This window comes from Culex pipiens, chromosome 3 (assembly GCF_016801865.2).
Source record: "Culex pipiens pallens isolate TS chromosome 3, TS_CPP_V2, whole genome shotgun sequence".
Lineage (NCBI taxonomy): Eukaryota > Metazoa > Arthropoda > Insecta > Diptera > Culicidae > Culex > Culex pipiens.
The window spans coordinates 7744180-7771623 of NC_068939.1; the positions used below are offsets into that span (position 1 = coordinate 7744180).

At 35.5% G+C, this 27444-nt stretch overlaps 1 protein-coding gene across 1 annotated transcript; it reads right to left on the minus strand.

The window, feature by feature from the left end:
* LOC120427506 (uncharacterized) lies at positions 1-26884 on the minus strand. The gene is made up of 3 exons (XM_039592366.2): positions 26175-26884; positions 1089-1703; positions 1-1027 (listed from the first exon to the last, which is right to left on the minus strand). Exons 1-3 carry the CDS (start codon positions 26177-26179, stop codon positions 676-678), a joined length of 972 nt encoding a protein of 323 aa, XP_039448300.1. The 5' UTR covers positions 26180-26884; the 3' UTR covers positions 1-675.
* Positions 26885-27444: the final 560 nt, after the last annotated feature.

Genomic DNA, 27444 nt, shown 5'->3' on the forward strand with positions numbered 1-27444 from the left:
GTTAAAAAAAATCAGCAGGTACCTTATATTATACCACATTCGTCACTTGAGCAAAACCTAGTTCAAACTGCACCAAATCTCCGTTCAATGTCACCCCCTTTGGCAAAACACCCCCATTAATGCTGCACCAACTTTTACTTTCACTTTGCCAAAGCGTTCCGCAATCGGTGTGGGAGATTTGCAAAACAATATCACTGTACCGACCAAGTGCACCGTGTCAAACCCTACTGCGATGACCTTGCCTCTGTCACGCCAACTAGATCAACGCTGCTTTTTCCCAGCATTGTGTTTGAATTGCGGTAGGGACTTTCACAACTGTTAGGTCAAATGAAACAATCGGATGTCTTTTTTTTGTAAGAATAAATAATAAACTACTGTTCTTTATTTAAAACGGTATTAGTAGTTGGTTCGATAGAGTACAATAAACAAAAACATTACAACAAATAGTCACTGCAAAAGTAGTGAAAATTGTGCGTTGAGGTTCGAGGAAAAATGGAAGGGAAAATTGTAGGTTGACAGATGGAGCAGCAGGTGACAGTTACGGTGTCATGGCAAAAGAACTCAAACTGCGCTGCTCCTGGGGTGGCTTACGGCTACTAGAATCATTAATCATTAAATTCTAACCCTAAAACTGTCCTTCTCGGCACATTACATGACCGCTCCTATCGTCATGGCCTACTTCCGCTCGTAGCTTCCGTACTCGTCTTCCTCCTCGTAGCGCTGCGTAGTAGGCGTGTAGGTGGGCCTTCTCTGCTGCAGCGAGATGTTGATCTCCTCCGGGCTGCGGTACACGCTCTGGTGGGTCGGGCTGGCCGGGGACACTATCCGGTACGAGGAGGGCGTCGTCGGTCCCTGGTAGACGGGCTGCTTGCGGATCGTCTGCTGCTGGGGCACGTGGTACGAGGGCTGTTGCTGCTTGGTCTGCTGGACCGGGGTGCGGCGGTCTTCGTGGACGCGCTGCTGGCGCTCGTAGTCGTAGTTGCGCTCGTCCACGTAAAAGTTCTCCGGGTAGTAACGCTCGGAGTATCTGCAAGTAAAAGTGACCGTAAAGATATCCTTAAATCAGACAAGGGTCAACCACATCTTACCTCAGCGTCACGTTCGGCTTCGACATGTGCTCCTCCATGTTGATCGGCTTGTACAGGTAGTCGTTCACAAAGTGATACTTGGACGACTGATCGCAAATGTTATCGCTGGACGGGGGCATACAGATCAGGTGCACCTGGTGGAACGTGAAACCCTCCGGGCAGATCCACGAGTGCTTCTGGTTCTCCTGGCAGTAGTGGAACACCTCACAACCTAAGCTCTCATCGGCATAGTATCCGGTGGTTCGTCCACTGCAGTGGAAGTCCGACTTCTCCAACAGCTGGGACAGCCGATCGGGTTCCTCCTCAACTTCCAACTCCTCACTGGAGTAGGCGACCTTTTTGCTCTTCTTGTCCTGCTGCTGGGGATGGTGCTGGCGGCGGGTGTAAACCTGCGGCTGGGGATCTTCCTCCTCTTCCTCGGAGCTGTACTGGGCGGAGTACGAAGGGCGGGCGCGGTACTGGACGTTACCGGCGGCGGCCGGCGCAGAGTCCTTCAGGCTAGATTCCTCCGATGAGGTGTGGCCATTGCTGAACTGCTGAGGCTGTTGGGCTTTCTGCTGTTGCTGGGCGGACACGATGACCGCACACAGGAGCACGGCACCGCACAGGAAGAGTCTGTGGAAAGGGAGAAGGGATTGAGAACATTAGTTATATGTTTGAGGCAACTTTTCTGGTTAGTCTAATATAAATTTCTTTGACATGGTTATTTTAAAAAATGTAGTATTCAACAAAGATTTTAAAGATTATAAATTTAAATCAAAAGGAAAAGGAGAAAAAATATAAAATTCGTTTTAATTTTTAATCGATGAAAATTATCTTAGAAAAAATCATAAATTTCAGAAACTTTTGTAAATTTAGAGAATTATGGTTTATTTTCATTATTTTACTAATAAATTGAAATTTAGATACATTAAAAAAGTCATTACATTATTTCATCAAATTCTGAGGATTAATATATCTGTTTTTTAAATGTTTCTTTAAAAATTTCTTGTGATTCATAATTTGTTTTTTTTTTGTGATGATAAGTAATGGAACTAATTAGACAGTTTATTTTTTTTTTATTAATGTCGCAAGAATCTGTTTGGGGTCAGGGTTAAAAGGGAACAATCTTGAGGGACTTTAAGATATTAAGTGGCAACCACTTTTTTTATTCGGAATTGAATTTTAGTGAATTCCCTGCCAATATGGGTTTAAATGCTATGGAATTATCTTAATCAAACATGTGTCACGTTGTTTTGCTACATGTTTTTTATTTTTTTTTATTTTAAAAGAGATATCGATTTTATGATTGAAAGCAACTCTGGCTATTTTTCAGCTTCATTTTTTTTATTTGAAAATTCGTTGCAGGAGAACTACTTACTGAGAAACATCTTACTGAGAAACAGCTTCAAAAAAAAAAACAAAGCTTGAAAATTAAAGCATCCGAAAAAAAAATTCAGTGTTATCTAAGACCGTTGAATATTCAATATCCTCCAATATTGTCTCGGAAAATCAAGGGGCAAAAATTTATTTAATTTAAAAAAATCAATAGAAGTAGAACTCAAAGTAGTTTTAAATGCATTTTCTTGGGTTGATAATCATTTGAGTTTTTGTAAATTTTCAATATAAAATGCCGTCAATGTGTTTTTAATCATGTTTTTTGCGTCAATAAAAAGATTTAATTTGAGCCGGGACCGTGGTGTAGGGGAAAGCGTGATTGCCTCTTACCTAGTCGGCCTGGGTTCGAACCCAGAAGGTCCCGGTGGCAAATTTTGAGACGAGATTTGTCTGATCACGCCTTCCGTCGGACGGGAAGTAAATGTTGGCCCCGGACTAACCTAAAAAGGTTAGGTCGTTAGCTCAGTCCAGGTGTAGGAGTCGTCTCCCTGGGTCCTGCCCTGGTGGAGTCGCTGGTAGGCAGTTGGACCAACAATCGAAAGGTCGTCAGTTCGAATCCCGGGGTGGATGGAAGCTAAGGTGTAAAAAGAGGTTTGCAATTGCCTCAACAATCAAGCCTTCGGACACTTAGTTTCGAGTAGGAATCTTGTAATCGAGAACGCCAAGGCAATGCTGTAGAGCGAATAATTTGATTTTGATTTGAAAAAGATTTGACTAATGATTCAAAACTAATTGCACTAGAGTGTAGTATATTTTATTATATTAAAATCTTTGTAATGTTTGAACCTTGGCTGGCTATATAAATTTTATTTTTTTCCTTATCTGAGGATCAAGGTACATTAATTGTAACAAATATTCGCACACTATTATTGTTATTGAACATTTCGTGTAACTTAAAATTTGCTCTCTGAAAGATTGCAATGATTACTTTTAAACCTTTTCAATATTTCAAGTTTGATCTTCAAATATAATATTATTTTATGCAACAGAATGAAAAAAAAATATCGTTTTGGTTTTTTTTACAGCCTGAATGAGTATAGAATTAAATTCCACGTCTAATATTTGAAAATATAATAATGAAATAAAATACTTGATCCTGTTTTGGGATTTCTATACATATAGTTTAAACATTAACGGAGCACATTAACCACAGCTTTTGCATCAAGATTTTTGCTACAGGCATTTTTGTATCTTCAAAACTACAAAATAACTTACAACATAGTTTTTTTACAATCAGATTGTAGGACTGTTAACACTTGTAGCCCCAACGGGGTCAAAAAAGTTGGAAATGCATTTTCACCGGCTCACCCAAGCAACATTTTAGGTTTTAAGTAGGCCATAAAAGCCTATTTCGGCCGTATCAGGGTTTTCAGAACCATGATAAAACCTGTAAGTTTAAAAATGTTACTAGGGCATACAACCGTCTGAAAAAAGTTGGAAATGCCTTTTTTATTATAACTTAAAGTAGACGCATCTGTTTTGGATCTACCTTGTTGAAAGTGATTCTTGACATTCTTCCGGATCGAATGCAATAAGAATAATCCAAATCGGTTGAGTTTTTGCCGAGATACAGCCGGATGAAGTTGCATTTCCAACTTTTTTGACCCCCTTGGTGCTTCGCGTAAGTTTTAACCCCGTTGGTGCTACAAGTGTTAATTGAAAACTGTTTTAAATCGGTCCATTATTGACAAAAAATCGGGATTAAATAGAAAAAGGGGTCAAACATTCTATATTACGCCCATTTGAAACGTTAGTCTTCATTTAAAAAATTCTAAATATTGTTTACGAAAAGATAGGCAAATATCACGAATATTAAATTTTTTGCTGCTGAGATATCGACATTAGAAAATGGAGGGTTGTTTGGGTGAGATTTTCTAAACTGAATTTTCCTAACTTTAAAAAATAAAAATTTTCGGAGATGGTCACTCATGATCATTATTTAAAAATATATTTAAAAAAAAAACGAAAATTGCAATCTTGAAAACGGGGCCTGTAAAGTATTTTTTAATTGTAAATTGAATTTTAAATGAAAAAGAATGAGGTCAAACTAATTTCATTAATAAAATTTCCCTTTTTACCAAAAATCACTATTTTTCAAAAAAAAATCATAGCTTGGCGGCAGCATTTTCGACCATACTTCTCTATGGCTCAAAAGTTGCGGGTTTTTATCCCTTAAATCATAGCAAAAAATCTCGAAAATCAAAATAAAATTCAGATATTGGGAAAATGAGGTTTTGTTAAAAATATAAGTAAAAGAACGGCATTTTTGTCCTTTGTATCTATTTTTCTGAATAGTCCTCAACCATACCTACAACTTTGACCATGACACAAAATTAATCAGAAAGTTCTATGAAAAGTTACAGATTTTCCAATATTTACGTAGCATTTTTGTATGGACATCTGCCAAATTGTATGGAGATTTGTATGGGTGAACCAATGACACAAAATAGCTTCTTTGGTCATCGGGAAGGCTCCGAAAAATTTTGAGCAAAATAAAAAAATACAAAAATAAAAATAGTCGTAATCGGCTGATTTCGTAAAGAATTGCTCAGATATTCTAACCTTATTATTTAGTTAGTGTGAATTTAACCAATGTTTGATACTGATTTATTTATTTGCTAGTTTTTGTTGATGAGGATGAAAATCAGAGCAAATCCTAATTAACTTATTAACTTAATTTGCAACTTCCGTACAAAGGTGCGAACCATTGAGACAGTTATCTTAATGGAAGTTATTATCTCAAGTTTCATGACAAAAAAAACGAAGAGGCTTGCCTCTAAACATGGGAAAATTTCAATTAACATCAGCACTCCGTGAAGACAGCTCATCTTTCAACACCTTCACTTTCGCTGGCATATTTGCACAATATTTTTCCCAAACCCCCCCACGAGAGTGAAAGAAAGATTCACACAAACGTGATCGCACACATGCTTCTGGGTAATTAAATTTACGCGAAAAATCGCGCACTTTTCAAACATCATTTTCCGCCTAAACGCACCGGACTAAGACCTGCGGAATGCCAACTTGAGCCGCGGATTAATTTCACTTTCGTTTCGACTACTCTCACTAATGAGTGAAGTGTGGGCTGGGCTGGGTTGGACTTCTCGAGTACGCACTTCAATCAACGAAACGGACATGTTTGGACAGCTGAATTACACGATTTTTGCGTTTGAAAATGACTGCGTGAGTAGTGTGAGTAGGAGGAAAACAACAAGTTGTAAATTTCCGACAAGTCCGAACAGTGACACTAAAACCGAAATTCGAAACCTCGATTACGGCAGCAGCAAAATGAGGGGGGAAAAACAAGAGTTGCAGCGCAGGAAAAGCTATTAAATAATAATAAAGTGGGAAAAGCCGGGCAAAACGAAACCGCCGGGGCCAGCCGAGTTGGGGCCTGAAATGATAAATGTTTTCCGCCTTATTATGGCACATTGAAGATTGAAAGAAGGAAAAAAGCTTTAAAGAAGAAAAATTGAATGATTTTAGCGTGAATTGGCTGGTGGTTAGTTATTTTTTCTCTTGTTTCGGTTGCAGTTTTATTATGTTGTTGTTGTTGTCGGTGATAGTGAATGCAGTTCAGATATTGAAAGTATTGATATATTGATTCCTGAAAGGAAAAATGCAGGTTGTAGAAGGAAGTGTCCTGTCATCGCTATCATTAAATCGCCTTGGTAAAAGCATTGGCACGGAAGCAAATATTTTAACCTACGTTTGATTTATAGGTGTTTTGATTGAGCTTGGTAAAGGTTTCAGGTATTATATCCGTGATTTACTTGACTGATATCTAAGCTCAAAAGATCACAACAGAAGAAATCAAATATAAAAGATTGTTATGTCGACTCAAATCATTGAGTGGAACTATTGAGGTAAAAATCTAAAACTAGATCAAACAATCATAAACATTATCGGAAACATTGCGTCCACGAACAATCCCCGAAAACTTCCTCCGGAATCTCGAATCCGGAACCACATCGTGCTACTAACAACATCTTCATAAACGCATAATCAACTCAGTCAGACAATGGACCCCAGTTTCTGATCAATCAGATAATCCCCCCTCATTACCACCCTAATGAGGCCCGTGCCCATTCACCACCGATGGTTTTTTTTTTCGGCTGCTCCCGCATTGTGCTTCGAATTAACATCTTTTACGGCCATCATCTAGCTTTAACGATCGTACGATTTTTATTGAACCTGTGGACATCAGACGGAGTTTGCGTTCACATAACTCGTAAGATCTAGTTTTAAACTAGTTAGCTTAACTTCCTTTTTCCATCCCCCCACCCACCCACACATTGCGCGGGCTTAAAAAGTTTAAACAATCGACAGCATGGCTGCCCTGCGAGCGCCCATCGAAGTTGGCTGTGATGGGGGAGGCAAATGAGAGTGTGCAAAAAAAAAAGCTAGCGAGTGAAAGTTTTTTCTCCGCGTGCAATTTTTCTGCTCTCAAGTGGGCAGTGAGGGTGATTTTATTGGGGGGATTTGGCAATTTGGAACAATTTTGGAATCATTGTATAAATTTTAGTCAGAAGTTCGTTTTGTAACTTTTTTATTTAATTAATCGTCTGTTGTGTGCTATCTTGTGACAACGACCATTTAGTACTATTCGAGAAAATCGATTTTTAAAGTTTGACGATACATATTTTCAAAACTATGAATGATAGAGTCAAACTTTTTGAAGCAATCGGTTCGTATACTATCGCTTAACAATCGCTCCAAGTTTCAACCAATTTGGTTACACCAGTTAAAAGATACAATAAATTATGTAATCAAAAATCTGAAAAGCACGTGTCACAAGTGTGTTTCGAAAGTAAAATTGTACTACGTGTCACAAGTGTGCACAGAATTCCCATACAAACTAAAATAGGCTTAAATCAATAGATTAACCGACTTAATCAGTATATTTTCAAAAACAAAAGATTGCATTGCCTTCAGAAAATGTGTATCAACATAAATTTGTGAAAAACAAGAAATTGTTTCCACATTTTCCAACAACATGTATGACGTGTCACAAGTGTGCACGATCATTTTGATGATAAATTGGTCTATGTCACAAGTGTGCATTGCGATATCCGGGAAACGGAAGCGAGTTCCCAAAATCGGGTTAAAGCATCTTGTAGTGTTTGTTAAGTATAGCAAAACGTCATCATTAACTCATTTTCGACCAAAATGGTCTATGTCACAAGATAGCACACAGCTGACGTAATGTTGAAAGTAGTACAGGGAAACCTCTTTTTACGCGATGCGTTACGTTTTTCTAATTTGTAAATTTCTCTGGAACGACGCAAAATTTTTGCAATCTTTTAAAAGCAATTTGTAGGTTTTGTTCAGATCTACAAAACGCTTTTTGAAGCTTACAAAAATATTGAAGGGTTTAAGAGAAATCCACGAAACAAAAAGCGTAACGCCACCGCGTAAAAAGAGGTTTCTCTGTATCAGCTTAGGATAGTAACTGTACACAAGCAATAAAAATATTGAAAGATATAATTGAAATTATTTTTTCATAAATTTGACTTCTGGACACAACTTTGTTCCAAAAACAAGACATTTAAAATCATTGTGAAAATTTCCAATTTTCATTCACTACTCTTTAAAATTTATAATTTCTGATTTCTCAATACAACCAATGTACTGTTAAATTGGGTTTCCATAAGGAAATTGAACTGGAGCGATGTTTTTTTTTTAAACAAAAAAGGCTCAGTAAGAAATTCCTAAGTCATGATGCAGTTAATATTCACCGCAAAATATGTAAAATGCGAGTTTTTTTAAATATTCGATATATTTTTTTTAATTTCATCATTGTGTCAATTTATAATGATCGGAGTGATTCAAACCATTTTTTTAAACATTGTAGAACAGAATCATATACTTTCTCTGAAAATACTCCTGTTCTAAGTGAATTGTAATTCGCGAGCTCTAAAGCTCTAAAGGTTTCCGTGACATCCGATTTTTTTCGATTCATTAATCGAATCTCGCTAATTGGAGCCCCTAGAACTTGAATCCCGATGGCTCGAGGAAGTTTGTTGACAATCAAATTATTGCTCTTACTGCCAATTTTTTCCAAAATTTTGAGATTTTTTGTTCTATAAAAACATTACTTCTTTGGTTTCATCTTTTTCTGATTACATTTTTAATCTGGTTTAGTGCTTTTTCCTACAGGCTCCAATGAGTATATTTTTTGTTGTTTCTATCATATTGTAGGTACTTTTTCGTTTTCTTATCTTTTTTTCTTCAAATTAAATTTCAATTTAAAAAAAAACTAAAACCATTAAGTTTTAAGTTGTAAGAAATTGTGTCAAAAATCAAAAATTAATGCATACTCATTTCAAATTTCAAAGAAGGTTATACGGCAATCGTCGACCTAAGAAAAATACTTTTTTTTAACATTTGCAAATGAGGCTTTGCAAAAAACGTTGAATCCTTAAACCAAAGGTTTTCTAAAAATTAAATGCTTTATTTTCAGATTTTTTTTTGTATTTTCGAAAAAAACGTACAATTTTTTTAGTTAAACATCTTCTACCCAACCCAGCCTCTAGGCATGCTTCAATCTAATCATTTATTAAAAAAATAATTTTAAACCAATTTTCGATCATAAAAAAGCATTGAAAGAAGAACTCTTAAATTTAAGAAAATGTTGAGGAATTGTGACTTGTTCAATGTAACTTTGCCAAAAAATATTTCGTCAATATTTAGATATTTTGAAAACTAATGATTGCAAAACATTTAGAGCAGGTGTAAACTTTATTTCAAAACACTTTTTTCATTCAAATATTAGTACCAGAGCATGTGACTAAATTTTTATACTTTTTTTGCTTCTCCCCCTCGACTTCTGCCATAGTCGAGCGACATAAACTTCAAAAAATATTTGCAACGGCCTTTGGTTTCACTCTAGAGTAAAAATGTGGAAAACATGCAAAAAAAGCCAAGTGGTTGTAAAAACATGAAAAACTAAATAGACAAAAGGTAATGCTAAGAGGTGGTAGAATTAGCCATATACTATCAGAAACAAACATAAACATAACAAGATAAATGCAAATATAAATAGTAAAAATACAACAAAAAAAGTTAATAAAACAAGAGAAGTATTTTTTTTCGTAGACCAAAGTTTCTCAAATAGACCTCCCAAAAACAGGAAAAATAAAAAAAAATTGCTGTAGAGGGTATTTAGTAGAGTGTATTAAAATAGGTCATATTTTTAACTGCACATAGCAAATTAATCACTAATCAATCTATGATGCGACACTATTTTCGTATATTGATTTTTTTGCATGAAATCATTATTTCACAGATATAAGTAAGGTTTAGACTAGTACACTTTTTATTAAAAGTTTTTGTTCCTCGGCTCTGGCCAAAGTCGACGGAGTACAACAAAAAAAACTGAATTTCAAATTTAAAGCTCGATTTTCAAAATTTTAAAACAAAAAGTATTACAAATTACAGTTTCAGCCTCTAATCTAATCTAATCTAATCAGACCCTAGCGCAGCCAATCTTTCGAAGGGATCCTGGAGAGTGCCTTAGGTTAGATGACGCCTAGCACTCTTCTTGTCATTTATTAACATTTGTAGTGCGCCATTGCATTAGAATGCATTGAAACATCACAAGCGTTAAACCGGCCAGGCCTACTGCGTAAAGCCGTATCGCAGAGATGACTCGTAATTGGGTTGAGTTTGAGCACAGAGTGTTCGAACAACAACACAATTCTGAATCGACAGGGGAGGAAGAAGCGTGGGGACACACCACCATACGCTCCGAGATTTGGTTGTATTCGTTGGGAGCACCATGCTAAGAAGGTTTGGTACTCCGGGATCCTATGGGATGGGACATTGTATTTCCACGAATGCCCTGTACACTATTTGCCGTGGTTATAGCGCCACAACTCGCTCTCTGTAACAGTATTCCTAATTCCAGTTCACGCTCAACAAGTCGTCATGGCCTAGTGGTTAGCATTTTTTTTGCTTACCAATACAAACGACGGAGGATCGAACTCCGCCTCGAGCGACTTTGATTTTTCATTCATATTCGTCATTCGTCAAATTTCTATGTTCTTAACTTTCTCGTTGGGAGCAGATGGGAATCGAACCCAGAACCATTCGCTTACAAAGCGAACACCGTAACCAGTCAGCCACGGCCGCTCCTCCAACTAATGGTCCGATTTTCAATGAAAAAAATATGAAACATTCGTGAAATTTTCCGATCTTTTCGAAAGCAATATTTTCATTTTTTAATAAAGACTAACATTTCAAAAGAGCGTAATATTGAATGTTTGGCCGTTCTGAAATGTTAGTCTTACAGTTTCAGCCTCTATAAAAAAAATAGGTTAACATCAATGAATTTATGAAAATAATTTTTTTCGTGATTTTTTAAGCCTTTTACCTATTTTTTTATTTGTTTTTCAAAATATTTAAACTTTTTTATTTGACTGAAAATGCATAAATAAATGTGTAAAAGGGAATCAAATCCAAAAAAATTTGAGAAGTTCCCATTTTGTTTTAATTAATTGGGCTTATCTCTTCAAATATGTATTGTACAAAAACTGATACTTTTTTAACGGATCTTGTTCTGCAAACCGTTCTCTGTTATTTGCCGATTTTTTTATCTTTATGTTTCCGAAAAATACACGGTGCAGTGTATTTTGAATAGTTTACAAAAGATTTTAAAAGTTTGTTCAATGCAAATTTAAATTATAGTCAATGTTTGTTTTACCTTCCCTGATTTTTTGGGGAATTCGGAGGCTTAAAAAAATTTAATAAAATTGCAATTGCCTGCAAAGTTATAATTTTTTAAGATTTATTCTATTAAATTTAATCCTTGTTTAAATATAAAATATTAATGCAAATCTTTTAATGTTTGAAATTTAAAAGACTTTTAGCAATTTACCCCATAAAAAAAGTGCAAGTGCTTCAAAAAAGCATGCAAAAAACGATTCAACGTTTAAATTAGATCAGTTACGCCGCGTCCGTCACACCATCCTTCATGTTTCTCTCGCCGCGTTGGAGGTGGAGCCAACCCGTCAATAATAATTGGCAGAGTTTATTACGGGATTAAAATTTTCCAGATTTATGCTCCTCTGTCAGGCCAACCCAACCGCCGCCAGTGGCGACTAGAGTATACGCAAAGAAAGTGAATGTGTCGTTTCGGTGGTGCACTAACGGAGCATTACAATGATACGTAATGAAAGCTTGCACGCATTAAGTGCAGCTTTTCGTGGAATTTTGCATGCTTCATTATTGGCTTAACTTTTCAATTTTGAAGTTGGTTGTTTATTTGTCATGGCTGAAATAATTATTTTTGAATAATAATAATTATTTTAAAAATGAAATGACATCAGCAAAGTCATTGCTCTAGATGTGAACTCAAAACAACCCTCTTTCCCACCTGAACGAAAGTCTCGCACGCGGTCGTCGCACGAAGAACGTTCAGGATTTCGGAGCATATTGGGCCTCGTCGTGTGAGCTTGGTACGGTTCAGGATTGCGCAACCACGTGGTTGTTGTTGTTGCGTATGAATAAACAATGTATTCATTGTGGAACTGCCCTTAATCGTTGGAATTCTCGAGCTCTTGTGTGTGTGCGAGGAAGGTGTATAATGAAGGCAATTTAGTTTAGGTTGGGTTAACTTAAGGTTCGGCTTCGAGAGGAAACGATTTCAATTGAGATTGCGAAAATTATGCAAAAATCGATTGTTCTCAGACTTCCAAATTACATCATTAGTTTTAAAAAAATTGCAAGAATCGGACAAAATCCAATCTTGAAAAGTGAATATCCAGGCCATCACCAACTGATCTTTTCTCGCGATCTCGCGCGCACATTAAAAGTTACGCAACTTAAACCACTTTTTCACCGTCATCGCTCCATACTTTTCTCCAAACCCAATTCATTACCCGCGCAAATCGAACAGGTTGCTCGTTTACAACGGCTCTCGTGTGGTTGGCCCACTGACTGAGTGACTTACAGAGCCTGCTGCTCCTGACGATCATCAGGAGATTTCAACTGCGATCGCGCTCCCAAGCGCTCCGAACCTGTTTCGAGATGGCTTGCAAGCAGATGTTGTAAACTGCGATTACGAGACCCTTTTGAACTTTTTGACTTTCTGATGGCAATTGAACAAGTGCAGAAAAAACAAATAAGTCGTTAATGTTGGCTCCCCCCATGCTTGTGGGGGTTTTGCGGTGAGCATAATTACGATTTACGATAAGTGGGGTCTGCACGTGGTGGAGAAGCCAACCTGCAGACACTTCCCACACACTCACGTCAGAGTGATGGGTACTTTTGGTGAAGATTTTAAGGTGAAAAGTCAAGTAAGTTAGCCGTTGAGGCAATTGAAACTCACGTTATCACTTCAATGTTGCAATATTTAAGAATGCAACCACTTGAAATTACGCAAACTTGCTCCAGATCGCACGACACCAATTTATCAACCTTCACAGTCACTTCTTTTGGACGATCGCTCAGATCTCCCACGAAGAAGCGCACTGGAAAGTATAGTCTCGTCAAAAAGAAACAAGAAAAGAGGAACAAATTTGAGAGCCATGAAACCCGGACAGGTTGTTGGCTCATCTCCGAGACCCCAGGCGACGAACCCTTTCGTCCACGGGCACCAGACACAGATTCGTGACTTTGCTCACCTGATTTTGGCCTGAGTGATGAGCATCACGAGACGAGATTGCGCTCGTCTGCTTGATTTGGAAATGAAGCAGTTAATAGAATTACTGGCACCATGCTTCGCGGGGGAGCAACCTTCGTGATCTTTACTCATTGGTTTGGACGTTGATATTAATAATTCTGTCAAGGTTTTGTAAAAACAAAGTTTTGAGCAATTACGCTCATATTCAGAAATATTACAGCAATTCTATAAAACTCATTCATGATTTTAAATTTATTTTTACCATGTGAGCAATTCTCTACCAAAACCGGAAATGGATTTTATTTGTATTTTTTGATTTGGCTAAAACTTTATGGGGGCCTTCCCTATGACCAAAGAAGCAAGTCTCCATACAATTTTGGCAGCTGTCCATACAAAAATGGTACGTAGATATTTGAACAGCTGTGACTTTTGAGTGAATTTTATGATCATTTTGGTGCCTCGGGCAAAGTTGTAGGTATTGTTGAGGACTATTGAGAAAAAATAGGTACACGGAAAAAAAAATTGCCGATTTTTAAATTAACTTTTTTTTTACAAAAACTGCATTTCCCAAAATACGTATTTTTTATTTTCGAGATTTTTTGATATGATTTAGGGGGCAAAAATCCGCAACTTTTGAGCCATAGAGAAGAATGTTCAAAAAATCTGCCGCTGAGTTATGATTTTTTGAAAAAATAGTGAATTTTGGAAAAAATCAGAATTTGATACAATTTTTTTTGACTTCACTTTTTTATGTAAAATTGAATTTGCAATCGAGAAGAACTTTACAGATTTTTTGATAAAGGGCTCCGCTTTCAAGATATAGCCACCAAAAGTTCCGATCTTTTTTAAAAAAAATATTCTCAAAAATTTTCAATCAAGTCTATCATTTTAAAAAGGCGTTATATTGAATATTTGGCCCTTTTAAAATGTTAGTCTTGATTCAAAATTTTTGAAAATACTTTTTTCGAAAAGATCAGAAAATTTCATGAATGTTTCATGTTTTAACATTGAAAATCGGACCAATCGAAAAACTTCAAATATTTCGCTAAAATCAAACTTTTGGTGGCTTTCTCTTGAAAACGGAGCGCTTTATCAAAAAATCTGTAAAGAACTTTTCGATTGCAAATTCGTTTTTCATGAAAAAGTCAAGCCAAAAAAAAATGTTTTATCAAATTTTGATTTTTCCAAAAATCACGATTTTCATACTCAGCGGCAGATTTTTTGACCATACTTCTCTTTGGCTCAAAAGTTGTGGATTTTGGTCCCCTAAATCATTTCAAAAAATCCCGAAAATAATAAAAAAACGTATTTTGGGAAATTCAGTTTTTGTGAAAAAAAAAGTTAATAAGATAATCGGTAATTTTTTTCCGTGTACCCATTTTTTTCTCAATAGTCCTCAACAATTTTTACAACTTTGCCGAAGACATCAAATGGATCAGAAAATTCTCTCAAAAGTTACAAATGTTTGAATATTTACGTATCATTTTGTATGGACAGCTGCCAAAATTGTATGGAAACTTGTATGGGTGACCCAATGACACAAAAAAGCTTCTTTGGTCATAGGGAAGGCCCCCACAAAGATTTAGCCAAATCAAGTAATACAAAAATAAAAATGTGCGAAATCGGCCGATCCCGTAGAGAATTGCTCATGTATTAAGTATGTGCCACAGAGTATAAAATTGCTAAATTGCTGTCGAAGATTCCTAGTAACCTAGGCTAATTTTAGATTAAGTATAAAAGATAAGGATTTTTTTCGGATTTTGTTTGATTTTTGGATTCTCAAAATTCTTAATAATATGAAAATATATTTGTTTTATTATCATTTCGAAACAGATTTAGCCATGCTTACAGATTACTTTCGAATTGAAATTATTGTATTAGAGAATTGATTATTGTTACTCATAATCATCATATAAATCGTAATAGCCGAATTTAACTCGAGCATTTCTGTGACACTTTAGCTGTTGAACCACTGTATCCGCAATTTCACCACGTATCTCAATTGTGATTTTTTCTATCTTATCACAAAACTTGATGATGGTTTGAACAGAAGCCTCCGTCATTGTGCGCGAAATTATTGTGATTTTTTTCAAGCAGCGTCCAGACTGTTTCACAAGTTTTATAATAACAGTGTCGTCGACTGACTCCATGTCCTTCAAGGAAATTTCTTCCAATTTTGAACATTCACCAAACACCGTAATGATAGAATGTTTTGACATGCGGCACCCGGCAAGCTTTAACACTCTTAAACTTCGATTTATTTTCAAAACACAGCTATTGTTGCAAATTTTACGTGATGAGACATGGGACAATTCTAAATGGCGAAGATGTGTCAAATTAGAACATTGCATAAAAAACTCGTTCCAACTATCTATTTCGCATGATTCAAGCTTAAGGATTTTGAGATTTGGAAAGGTCTTTAGCCAATTGTTATGCAGTGTATGTCTCCGAAAATCAAGACTTACTAAACTGCAAAGCTCTTGCTTTGAATACATAAATTCTGCTTTTCCATAATTGCCGAAAGCATTGACTTTTAAATATTGCAGCTCTTGCAAGTCCTCAAAAAATTCTGAAGTGTAAATTGACTTATATATTGAACGCGTGTTAAATTCAAGTTCCTTTAGCAATGGATGTTTTTTCCCCAGTGTTTTCAACATAGCCTGAAAGTAAATAAAATATATTACTGGAAATACAAACAAATTTAAAAATGAAACTTACAATATCGTAACCGCAAGTCAGATGTAGGGATTCGATACATGGTTGCTTCAGATTGTATTGTTCACCAAGTGAGTTATTTTGCAATTCACAAGTTAGGTGCTTTAGTGCAATAGTATTATTAGTAGACAAAATTATTTTTCTACAGAAATCATCCGATCCACCTCGGACGGTCAAATTTTGCAATGTTTTTTTGAGAGACATAATAAATTCCAATGCTGATTCATACAATTTGTCTTTGTTGTTTATGTAACTATTAAAAAGAGGTAGTTTAAGTGTGTTTAATCTTGTACACACATTTTTGAACAACTCCAAAGTTGTTAGATGAGCGTAGCCACATAGTACTAGTGTTTCCAACGATTTAAGCTGAAAATTTACATTGGGTAAAACTGAAGGATTATAAATACCAACTGTTAATTCTTTTAATTTCGTCGCTTGCTCCAACATTTGAAGCAACTCATCTAATGGTACCTTACAGTGATTAACAGTTAGGGTGTGAAGATTTGCACAAACTTTCGGCCACCAAATATTAGGATCAATTATCGTCACATAATCCAGAACCATTCGTTTATAATGAGTTGATTTCAGAGCTCCAACTTCTCCACTGTCACTACTTAGGGTGACGTCCTCAGGAAAACAAATTTCCATCCTGTCCATTACGGAACTAGTCCCAACGATCCGATTCCAAAGACGACACGTCAAACGAACCTGGAACAGTTGATGCACGCTCAAGTTCTGGAAGACCTTTTCCCAAAGATCATCTGGTAGTGTCGTCGTCTTTTTACGTGATCTTTTTTCATTTTTCGCAGTCGATGGAGGTGTAACCGAGGAGCAGTGTTTTTGTAGTCGAGAGTTCTCCGCTGGACGTGTACTCTCAATTCTTCCAGCCACACCACTTTGTCTGCCCATCTTATCCTTCAACTGATCGTGACACTTGGCGAACCCTAAATCTACCTTTGCCTCCAGCCGATCAATTCGCGCCATAATGTCCTTCAGCGTAACTTCGGCCGACTTCTGCTCGGGAGACTTATCGCTACGACACTCGGCACAGAACCACTTCAAACCGTCGTCCGAAGCCAACGCGGCCCACATGGTTAGGTTCAGATCGGCACACAACGTATGGAAGCACCGTCCACATCCTGGCGAACCACTGCACGTGACGGTTTTATCCCTCACGGCGTTGACCGGTTGATGGCAAATTCCACAAGACTCGACGTTTTCCTTGGCGGTGTGAGACATTTTTTTTACTACTTTCTTACGCGAATGCTGGAGATAAACTGAATTTGGTTTAAAACAAAATTGACTGTTCTTTGATTTCAGGTAAACAGATTGGAAAGTACAATGTACTACCTATAAGCATTAGTGTGGTTCATTTCAGAGTTTTCTTCTCTACTACCTCAAAGATCGCTCGGCTAGGGTAGAGAAATCTAACAGAGAAGCGACACAAACACCTCTAATCTACTGTTTGATTGGTAAAAGTTGCAAACCAATAACCATTCAGCATCTTCTCGGTAGATATCTATTTCCCCAGGATCTGTTAGAAACATTTTCAAAAAAATGTAATTGTAGTTAAGTGTCTCGAAATAATTGTCAAAATTGAGTGCTCTGATTGCAGTGATTTCTACGCCAGGCTAAATTCCAAATTTGAGCTCACTCTGATAAGCGTTTGGTCATTCTTACTGAAAAAAAACTTTGAAATCACTCGAAAAAAGAACTATTCAAATATTCCTCTCGGAACAGTAGTCTTGGAAATTGGGTCCTAAAGCCTTACAATATTATATTCGGGAGTCCGTTGCTCACCAGTCTTAAACAACTAATCAATTTTTTTTTTTTCAATATATCTCGTTATTTTTACTTTTAATTTTTTTTATGTTTTTTTTCGAAAGAAAATGCGCTGAGAGGCAAACATGACACTGAAAATCTATGGTTCAACAACCACGACAACTTTTTTTACTAGACAAACTACCTTTACATGCAGCTGACAGATGCTGGCAGATGTCCTGTACTAAAACGGAACCGACGCGTTTTGGTCACTATTTTTTAACAGGGCATTCAAAAGTGAGAATTGGGTCTTAAAATTAAGATTAAACTGCTGATATTATTGTTCACATGCATAAAGCTTATTTTTCTTAGTAATATGACCCTTAGTACGACCACAGAGTTTAAAATTGATTTTTAAATCAATTAAAAAAATAAATACTGCCATACTTGACAGAAAAGGGCCTATTTGACAGCTTTTTCCCTGATCCATCGTAAAATGCTGTCTTGTCAATTTTTTGTTGCATAAAAATAAAAAAAAGTGATCAGAAATGATTTTGATCGTGATTTTAATCTTTGAACATCAAATTTTACTTTATGACTTTAGGACCCTATTTCGTTATGTCTTGGCGAAGCTTTTCTGTGAAGAAAAGTTGCTTTTTTCAATTTAATAGAAAACTATTATGTTTTGTATACAAACCGCCTAATTTAAGACCGAAAGAATAATTATTGAATCTTGTAAATTTTTAATAGCTTTGAAGTTTTTTTCATACTATCCCTTATAATAAATATTTTTATATATTTTTTTATTCTATCCCTTATAAAAAAATTCCCTTCCAATAATTTTTTTTTTGCGCAAAATAATAATTTTCATTCAATTCGATACTTTTATCATTAAAAGTTTACACTTGAATTTTTTTTTCAGAGCTTTGTAATGCATTTTTTTAATTTTATAATTTATTTGAACATAATTGAAATTTGTTGTACTAAGAAAATAGTGTATTTCGAAAAATTAGTATATTATTGATAAGAGGAATCAAAATGCTGCTGAAAATTTAAATTTTCATTGAAAAAAAACTTGTTCAATTTAATTTAAACTTTAAATATACATTATATAACATTTTTTTTTTTTCAATCAAATACAGCATTTTCGGACTTTTTGTTGATTTTTAATTTTGGGAACACAGATCGGAAACAAGATATAAAACTTTAGAATTTCTTTTTCATATATTCATTAATGTGTCACATATTATCGGCATTAACATAACTGTCATAATGTAAAAACCTTTTTCAAATTGGCTTGATATATGAAATTTTGCTTAATTTGTTAATTATGGATAAACAAAATTGTTTGTAACGCATCAAAATTTTCAATGTAATGAAAGTTTTTCCCATTTTTTGATTAAATTTGATTATTTTTTTATATTATTATTATTATTTTTTCGCATGTTTTCTAGAGAACTTGACATGCGGACTTCTAAGTGGGTCGGATTCCATAATAACTTTAACTTAAATAACCTAACTTAATAACTTCAAAAACACGATGTCGAGGAAATCAATGTGCTCAGTTCTTAAATGATGGACAATCATGTTAGAAACAGCTTTTTCATACATGAAAACTTTCGGAAAAATCGTTTTCCATGTTCCCTGGGCATTTTTTGAAAAAAGTCAGTTTTTTCGACAATTTTAAAAAATCTGCTCAGCAAAATGAATTTTTTTGAAATTCCAAATGGCATATACCATAAAATGAAGGTCTATGGTCAAATAAACAAGTTAATTTATCGATTTGGCCTTTGTTGTTGTTATTTTCCCGGTAGCTTTTCTGTCGAAAAATACAAGTTTTTGCTATACCTTTTTTTTATTCTTTTCCCACGGTATTTAACAAAAAAATTTCCTCATCTGTAAGGATACATGCATCTTGTAGGAACTTTTTCGCTGAAGATTTTCATCATCAACTCTGAGCTGAGATATTCCAGTTTTTGTGAAGAAATAATATTGAATTTTTGAAAAGGTTCAAATTAATCATAATTGGCATACTATATTAAGCCTAACCTGAGTTTAGGCTATATCGCATCTGTTTTTAAACATAATTAGCTCATACTCTAACACTAAAGCCAAATTTGGTTTTTTCTCATGGTACACTACGAGCTAAATCAATGAATTACTTTCAGTAAATAACTTATGATAAGAGAATTTTGCATTAAAGCCAGTCGATGCGCGTTTGCTGCGTTTCCATGGATACAAATAAACAAATAACAATAACTGACCACTGTCCTAGAACTGCCTTCAAGTATACATTTTGACTAAGAAACGAATTCTGATCAAATGCCTGTGTGTAGGGATGGACGTAGAAATGAAAATTGTGTTGATTTATTGGAATTGGCTGAACAGATTTTGTCCGGATCGGTGTTGAGAAATATTTATCTAAGTGTAGTACACGGATAGAAAGTCTGTAAGCTAATCCGGTAATTGTCGAATTTGTAATGTAATGTTTTTTTTTTAAATCGTCAGAAAAATTCCAAATTTGAACAACAATGTTTTCGATTTTGGAAACATGTTTTTTTGCATGTTTTTTGCTGATACACAATAAAAATAAACAGGAAGCCTTTAAAACTGAATTTGCGAGGAAGGCAAATTAATCTAAGCCAAGGCAAAATTATTTTTAAGTTTCAATAAATCTCATATTTAAACCGTAATGATGGAAAATAAACATCCAAGCTTAGATTACCTGCCACTCTTCAATTTTGTCTTTAAATGATGTATTTATAATATTTTCAAAAAGATAAAGATGAACCTTATCTGATCACGTATCTGCGAACACTCACAGCTGAATAGTTCATGCAAATTGCTCTTCTACCTCTGTTCACCACAAAAGCAGCTTGGTGTATCTTCCTCATCGGTAGTACATAAGCAGCAGCAGCAAAAAAAGCACGAAGCCAGCACTAATCGCCCAGCCAAGCAAGTACCAAGAAGTAGTAGCGCCCTCTGGGAGCCAATTCGCAATGACCTTCCCAGACACATTTCTCGGTTCAACGAAACAAAACAGCGATTCTTCGACCTGCCTGCAGTCTGCAGCTACTGCTACTGCAGAAGAGGTTGCTCATTTTCCCACCCACCACCCCCTCCCAAAGCGGTGTTGGCGGGCAGCATTATGTTTACGGCCCAGTTGCAATTCGACTCTTATTTTTATTTATTTTATTTATTTTTTTCCTCAGCAAATAATGGGAAGGGTGAAGTGATTTGCAGTGATTTGGCCTCGAATGAGGAAGGTGAAGCAGCGAACGTCGTGGCTCGTCGGTAGGCAATTAGCACTCTCTGGCAGCGTGATTTAAGTGTGTTTTAGGTTTGAGAATCACTTACTATAGTACCTTCTTACTTGACCTTTTGAAGACTGATTTTTTAGGTGATTTTTTTTTTACTAGAATATCTTTAATTTATAACATAGATATTCAAAAAATTGGAGGTAAAAAAGACCATGCATCAACATTCGACCCCACAAGTTGCACATCAAGTTTTTACACACTCTTGAACAACAACAAAAAAACGCCAATGAAAATATTGTTGCAGCTTCACAGCATTGCAAATTGCGCAAGCAGCCGACGCCAAGCCACTCCGACCGAAGAGGTCGTGTGTCGGATCAAAGCAAGCTCGAGGAAGATGACGAGTTCAAAGCACTCACTTGAAAGCACACGGCCTGCTTGGGGGGTTTTCCACGCAGTAGCCGGAAAATACAGAGGAAAAAAAAATTGAGTGCGATAAGATCGGTAATTTGACGAAATTGGTGAGCGCGCCTACATAACACAACCACGACGCATGTGTTACGCGTTGCACAAAAGTGTGGCCCGTTCGGAAACGCATTTGGCACACTTTGACGGTTGGGAAAAATTGTGGAAATTATCCGCGGAAAGAGTGATGCATTGGGTTAAAAATAGAAATAATTTGGGTGTGTTTCTCACGTTGGATTTGAGGTTAGATGAGTTATCAACATTTTCTTGTATTGTATCATTACATTGTTTTCCGCAGTAAAGTGAAATGATTCTTTTGCAGAACATTTAGAGTTAAAAAGTTCCGGAAAATTTTAAATGTTTTCGTTTTGGTTTACGAGGATTTTCCTTAAGAAGTTTAAAGATTTTGCAACTCTTTGAATTCTAAAAATGAACTTAAATATTATACAATCGACTCTCTAGTTGTCAATCTTTTCAAACTCAATATTTCTCCATTTATCAAAGGTTTCACACCTTGAAGGGAGTGCGCATTTGGATACTTTCTTTTTACTCTCGAAAATCTCTATAGCTCAACGCCTTCTCTCTTTGATGATCCCTTCGACTTCATTTACCAGAAAAAACTTTTTGCAATTTTTAATGTGATAATCTCAGTGCATTCAATCCAGAAATTCCCGGGGCAGAATTCCCGGAAATATTTTGTAACTGAGAATGCCCCAATTCCAATATTTTATTTCATTTTGTCTCGGATTTCATGAAATAAAAAAAGTGGCACATTTTTTCGTCTGGAATTTCAGATTTGGTGGGGAAAAGTGGATCACTTGAGTACTAGTCTATACCATGCCTAGCTCTTTTAAGATTTTCTATTCTGCCCATAATTGAAAATTCGGCTATTATGCCAAATCAAGTATTCCGAGAAAAACGCGTTTTTGTGTTTGTCACCAAATCTTCGCCACGGCAATTTCAAAAGGGAATGGGATATTAGCCGTTTGGTTTTTCGCATCGGCAGCCAAATCTAACCACTATTTTAGTGAAATTCAAGCTTCAGGAGATGCGTTGGAACATCCTCTACAACCTGGTGCTAATATCTCAATTTTGCCAAAAGTGGATATTAGCCGTTTTTTCAATGGTGGGCAGTATTCTATAATTGAATAACTTCAATTTGTTCTTCAATATATATATTTTTTTTAATTAGAAGGTTAATTTCATATAGCAGGACAAATGCAGCGAATTGGGACAGCTGTTGAAGCTATATTCTATGCACAGTCTTTTGAAATTTTTGGTTGATTTAGGTTAAAACAGAAACAGAACAAAAAAATAGTACATCGATTTCCAAATTTAATGCTGCTATCGTCTCTATTCAGATTCGAAAATTATTTTATGGACAAAAATTCCAATTCTAAAGTCATCTAAAATTTAAAAAAACATTTTTTTTTATTTCGAACATTATTAGTAAACACAATAAATATTTTTAATCATTTCTAGTCAATAATAAAAGCTTCTAATTACTTTTACTTATTTAATCTTGAACAAATTTGATTAATTGTTTTGATTGATTGAAAATCCAAATCACAAAAAAAATCACAAAAAAAATCACAAAAAAAATTTAAGTGCTTTTAATCCCGGGAATTCACGGGATTTGAAGAATAATTTTCCCGGAAAAATTGTACGCTGAATGAAAAAAAAAACATTGTTTTAGTTTTTTAAGTTTCAATAACTGCATTATACACAGGAAAAATGTGTGTTAATTTGGGAGGTTTTATTTTGGAAGGTTGAATTTTCATAAATGTTCTGTAATATAAATTTTCATAAATTGTTCTGTAATGTAAATAAAAGTTAACTTTTATTAAATCTATGGTTCCATAATTATTATTTTTAGAGACAGCTAGAATTTTTGTTTTCAAATAATATATTTTTTTCGGATAATGTATTTGAAAAAGATTTAAACGTTTATTTTTTTTCAATCTTAAAATTATTTGTCATGACAAGGCCTCTCTTTTCTTAGTGAATTTATAAAATGATTAGCCCTGGTGAAAATCAAAGGGGATGATCAGAAAAAAAAATAAAAAATCCAAGTTTTACTTTTCAATTGTTCTCAACAAAAGGTCATAAATAGGGCTAGTGAATTTTCACAAATTCGCGAACAGCGTGAAATTCTTCAAAATTGGATTTTTTATGAAAAGCCATGGAATTTCCCATTTTTTAAAAAGATATTCAATCAAAACTTTTTTAAATTGACTTAAAAAGTGTCTTGAGTAATGTTTTAAAAGAATGAATAAATGTATTTTTAATAATCAAATAATAGCAAGGACTTTTCTTCCATTACTTACTTTATTTATTCATACAGTTAAACCTCGCATGATGCGCAGGCGTTACGCTTTGTATTTCGTCGATTGCTCTAAAACGAAATAATATTTTTGCAATCTCTTTAAAGCTAATTGTAGATTGGAACAAGACTAACAAATTGCTTCAAAAAAATTGCAAAAATATTATGTCGTGTAAGAGTAATCGAAGAAAAACAAAGCGTAACGCCTGCGCACTATGTGAGGTTTAACTGCACGGAGAAAAAAGAGTTCCCACAATCGTGAACAAGCGTTTATGAAAATGGGAACCACGAACAAAGTGTTCACATTTCATGGTACGTTTTTCAAAATCAATTCGAGGTTCCCATTTTCATGAAAGCTTGTTCACGATTTTGGGAACTCTTTTTTCTCCGTGTGTATTTTAATTCCCTGCAATCACACTTTGACTTTGATTTTTTCGTCATAATATTGTTTTTGATTTTAGAAATTAGTCCTTTCTAGAATATTTTAGATTTATTCTGAGTTTTGGGTAATTTAACCCTCTACTGCCCAAATTTTTTTTTCGAAAATTTTTATTTTCCCGTGTTCAGGAGGTCATTTTGAGCAACTTTTGTTCTACGAAAAACTTCACTTCTCTTGTTTTATGTTTTTCTTGTTTTATTTTTAGTATTTTAATTTTCATTTATCTTGTTTAGTTATGTTTGTTTTTGGTAGTATTTGGCCTATTCTAACACCTCCTATCATTACATTTTGCCTATCTAATTTTTTCATGTTTTTACAGTAACTTTTTCAATTTTTTACTTGTTTTTCATTTTTTCTGCTATAGAATGGCACCATTATCATTTATATTGTAAACAAATGCGTAGAGGCATAATCTGGGACACTACAAAAATTACTGCATACTTATTTTTACTTCGGGACCGTGGTGTAGGGGTAAGCGTGATTGCCTCTCACCCAGTCGGCCTGGGTTCGATCCCACACGGTCCCGGTGGCATTTTTCGAGACGAGATTTGTCTGATCACGCCTTCCGTCGGAAGGGAAGTAAATGTTGGTCCCGGACTAACCTAAAAAAGGTTAGTTCGTTAGCTCAGTCCAGGTGTAGGAGTCGTCTCCCTGGGTCCTGCCTCGGTGGAGTCACTGGTAGGCAGTTGGACTAACAATCCAAAGGTCGTCAGTTCGAATTCCGGGGTGGATGGAAGCTAAGGTGTAAAAAGAGGTTTGCAATTGCCTCAACAATCAAGCCTTCGAACACCTAGTTTCGAGTAGGAATCTCGCAATCGAGAACGCCAAGGCAATGCTGTAGAGCGAATAATTTGATTTGATTTTTTGATTATTTTTACTTAAAACATAGGAAATGTTAGTAAAAAACACAGCCAAAGTTGACCCCTAAAAAAATTACATTTTTTAAAACATTGGCAAAGTCACATAAAACAAGTAAAACTTCCAACCCTAAATTTTTTTTAAAATTTCACGAGTTCTTCTTTCCAATGCATTTCAAAGATTAAAAATTGGTTGAAAAATGGATTTTTGGCGATTTTTCAGATCGAAGCCCGTCTAAAGGCGGGGTTAGGTTGTAGAGGGTTAAACGAAATTTAATGATTTGGTGATGATCCTCGTGGATATTGAAGAGATTTATGAAACTTTTAAACATATTTTTATTGACCTTTTGTTAAAAAATATTACCAGTAAACAAGGTTAAAAAAAGAAATTTAGAAAAGCTATTTTTAAGTGTCACTTTTAATATTCGTGAAAAATTTATTGTTGATTGAAAAATGACACTTTTAAAAAACAATTTCGAAATAAATAACTCTAAATAAAAATAAGTCTGAATGGATAAAATTGAAAACATTTCAAATTCAATTTAATCATATATTTTTTTCATTTCCCATCAATTGTTCCAGCAAATTGAATATTTTCCTCACTTTGTTAAAATGGAAGAAATACTGAAAAAATAAGTTACCTAAGTGTCAAATAAATGAAGTTCAACTTTAAACCGTAAATATTCCTCGACATTTTTTAATTCGATATTCAAAGTACGCGATCTACAAAAAATAAAACCCAAAAATGTGTCCATTGCATCCATTGAACACAAACAACATGCTTTACTCTAAAGTTTAGTTTCATTCGCCTATTCATTGCAATAAATTTAATTGGCTCTCCGCCTAACTTTCAGTAAGATTAAAGAAATATTTCAGAATAAGAATTTTTTGAAATATTAGTGCTTTTGTATTGTGATTGGCTAATTGATCATTCATCGTCAAATATTTGAGCATTTTTTTCTAATTATTATTTTTAATTTTTTGAAAATTTTGCTAAGTCTTGAAAAAAATTATATTTAAATAATGTAAGTTTTGTTAATTTAATATATCAATATTATTTACATTATAAAATGTACGATGGAAACATTTACTGATACTTTTCGAAGGTTGAATTCTTTGAAGGTTTTTAAATGTTAAAAAGAAAACCAGTAGCTATGAAGCTGTGCATGAGTTACTTCGTTTAAATGGAATATAAAGTAGATACACTCAAATGCTGCATTTAAATAAAATTAAATCTAACAAAAAGCCATAAATGAACGAGTACTGACCGCATGATGAGGATGTTTGCTGTCCTGTTGCACTGGATCCGGCTCAAATGCAAATTCAAACGTTTTGTTTCTCCCCCGATATCCTCCTGAACCAGCTGCTGCTTATGAATTCACCACCAGTTCCTCTAGGCTAATAAAAATCACTTTCTTCTGCCTTCGATTGCCGCACTCGATTCGATTAGGCTAATCCCACTTGCGCGCGAGCTGATCTGATTAAATTCACTTTTTTTTCCTCTCCGGAACAACAATTCAATCCGAATCCAAACACTTTCGATCACGTTCACTTTCCAGCTCGGGGACTACGGGGTCTGTACCACGCTGTGGTTACCACAAACTGCTGAGACGACGGTCTGGTGCCGACTGACGGATTGGGCCACTGCTCCGGCCAACCAAGCCAACCAACCCCCCAACTCAGTTCACTTTTGCTGCCGCTGCAGCACCAACAACAAAACACACAGAGAAAGAGACTTTTGCAGATGCATGAAATTAAGGCTTTGCGCGCGCCCGCGGTTTTCCCACTTTTGCCCACCAAACCAAACCAAACACCCCACACACCACCTCGTGATGATGTTTCTCGCACGTTAATTATGCTTTATTATCGTTATAATATTAAAACGAAAGCATGCTCGTTTTTTTCCTCACCAACTGCTACTACTTTTCCACGGCACTTGCACCTTGGAGTAATAGTTCGCAAAAAAGAAGAAAGAAGTTGAAATCGACATTCACTCTCGCACGCTGGAGATGCTAAAGTCGGAATTAATAAGCTACTGAAAAAAAAAACACGCGGGAAGACGCCCTTCAACCTCCAGATCGCAGCAGGCAAATGTTCTGCCCGACTAAGTAGTTTTTAGTTTTATACCAAGTGTGTAGGAGACCCCACCCCGAAGTGCTACTATTGGGCATGAAGCGATTTTGTCATTTATTTGTGTTCTTTGATAATCTGGAAATCGTTTTCAATGTGTCCTCAAACTCCATTTTAGTGCAAAAAATAAACTATTTGGACTGTTTCATAAACCCAAACCTAAGCCACAATTACAAACCTCAAGCCCCTTTCAAACCTTCCGCCAGTGGTGTAGGTCGTCAGTCGACCTACCCTGAAGCCCCCTCCGTCCAAACGCATTTAAAACCCATTCTCAACTGTAGCCGCCGCCGGTACTAAACGCAGCTAAATTAGTAGTCGCTCTGTACGCTAAGTAAGTATCAAATTGGTCATTTGCGCGTAAAGCATCACTCGCGCGCGCGCGCCAACATTCGCCATTGTTGATGCGTT

Bases quoted from the DNA above. Each gene is read 5' to 3' on its own strand.
- LOC120427506 (XM_039592366.2), bottom strand. The intron at 1,028-1,088 runs GTAAGATGTGGT...TTTTACTTGCAG, and splicing joins AAGCCGAACGTGACGCTGAG to ATACTCCGAGCGTTACTACC.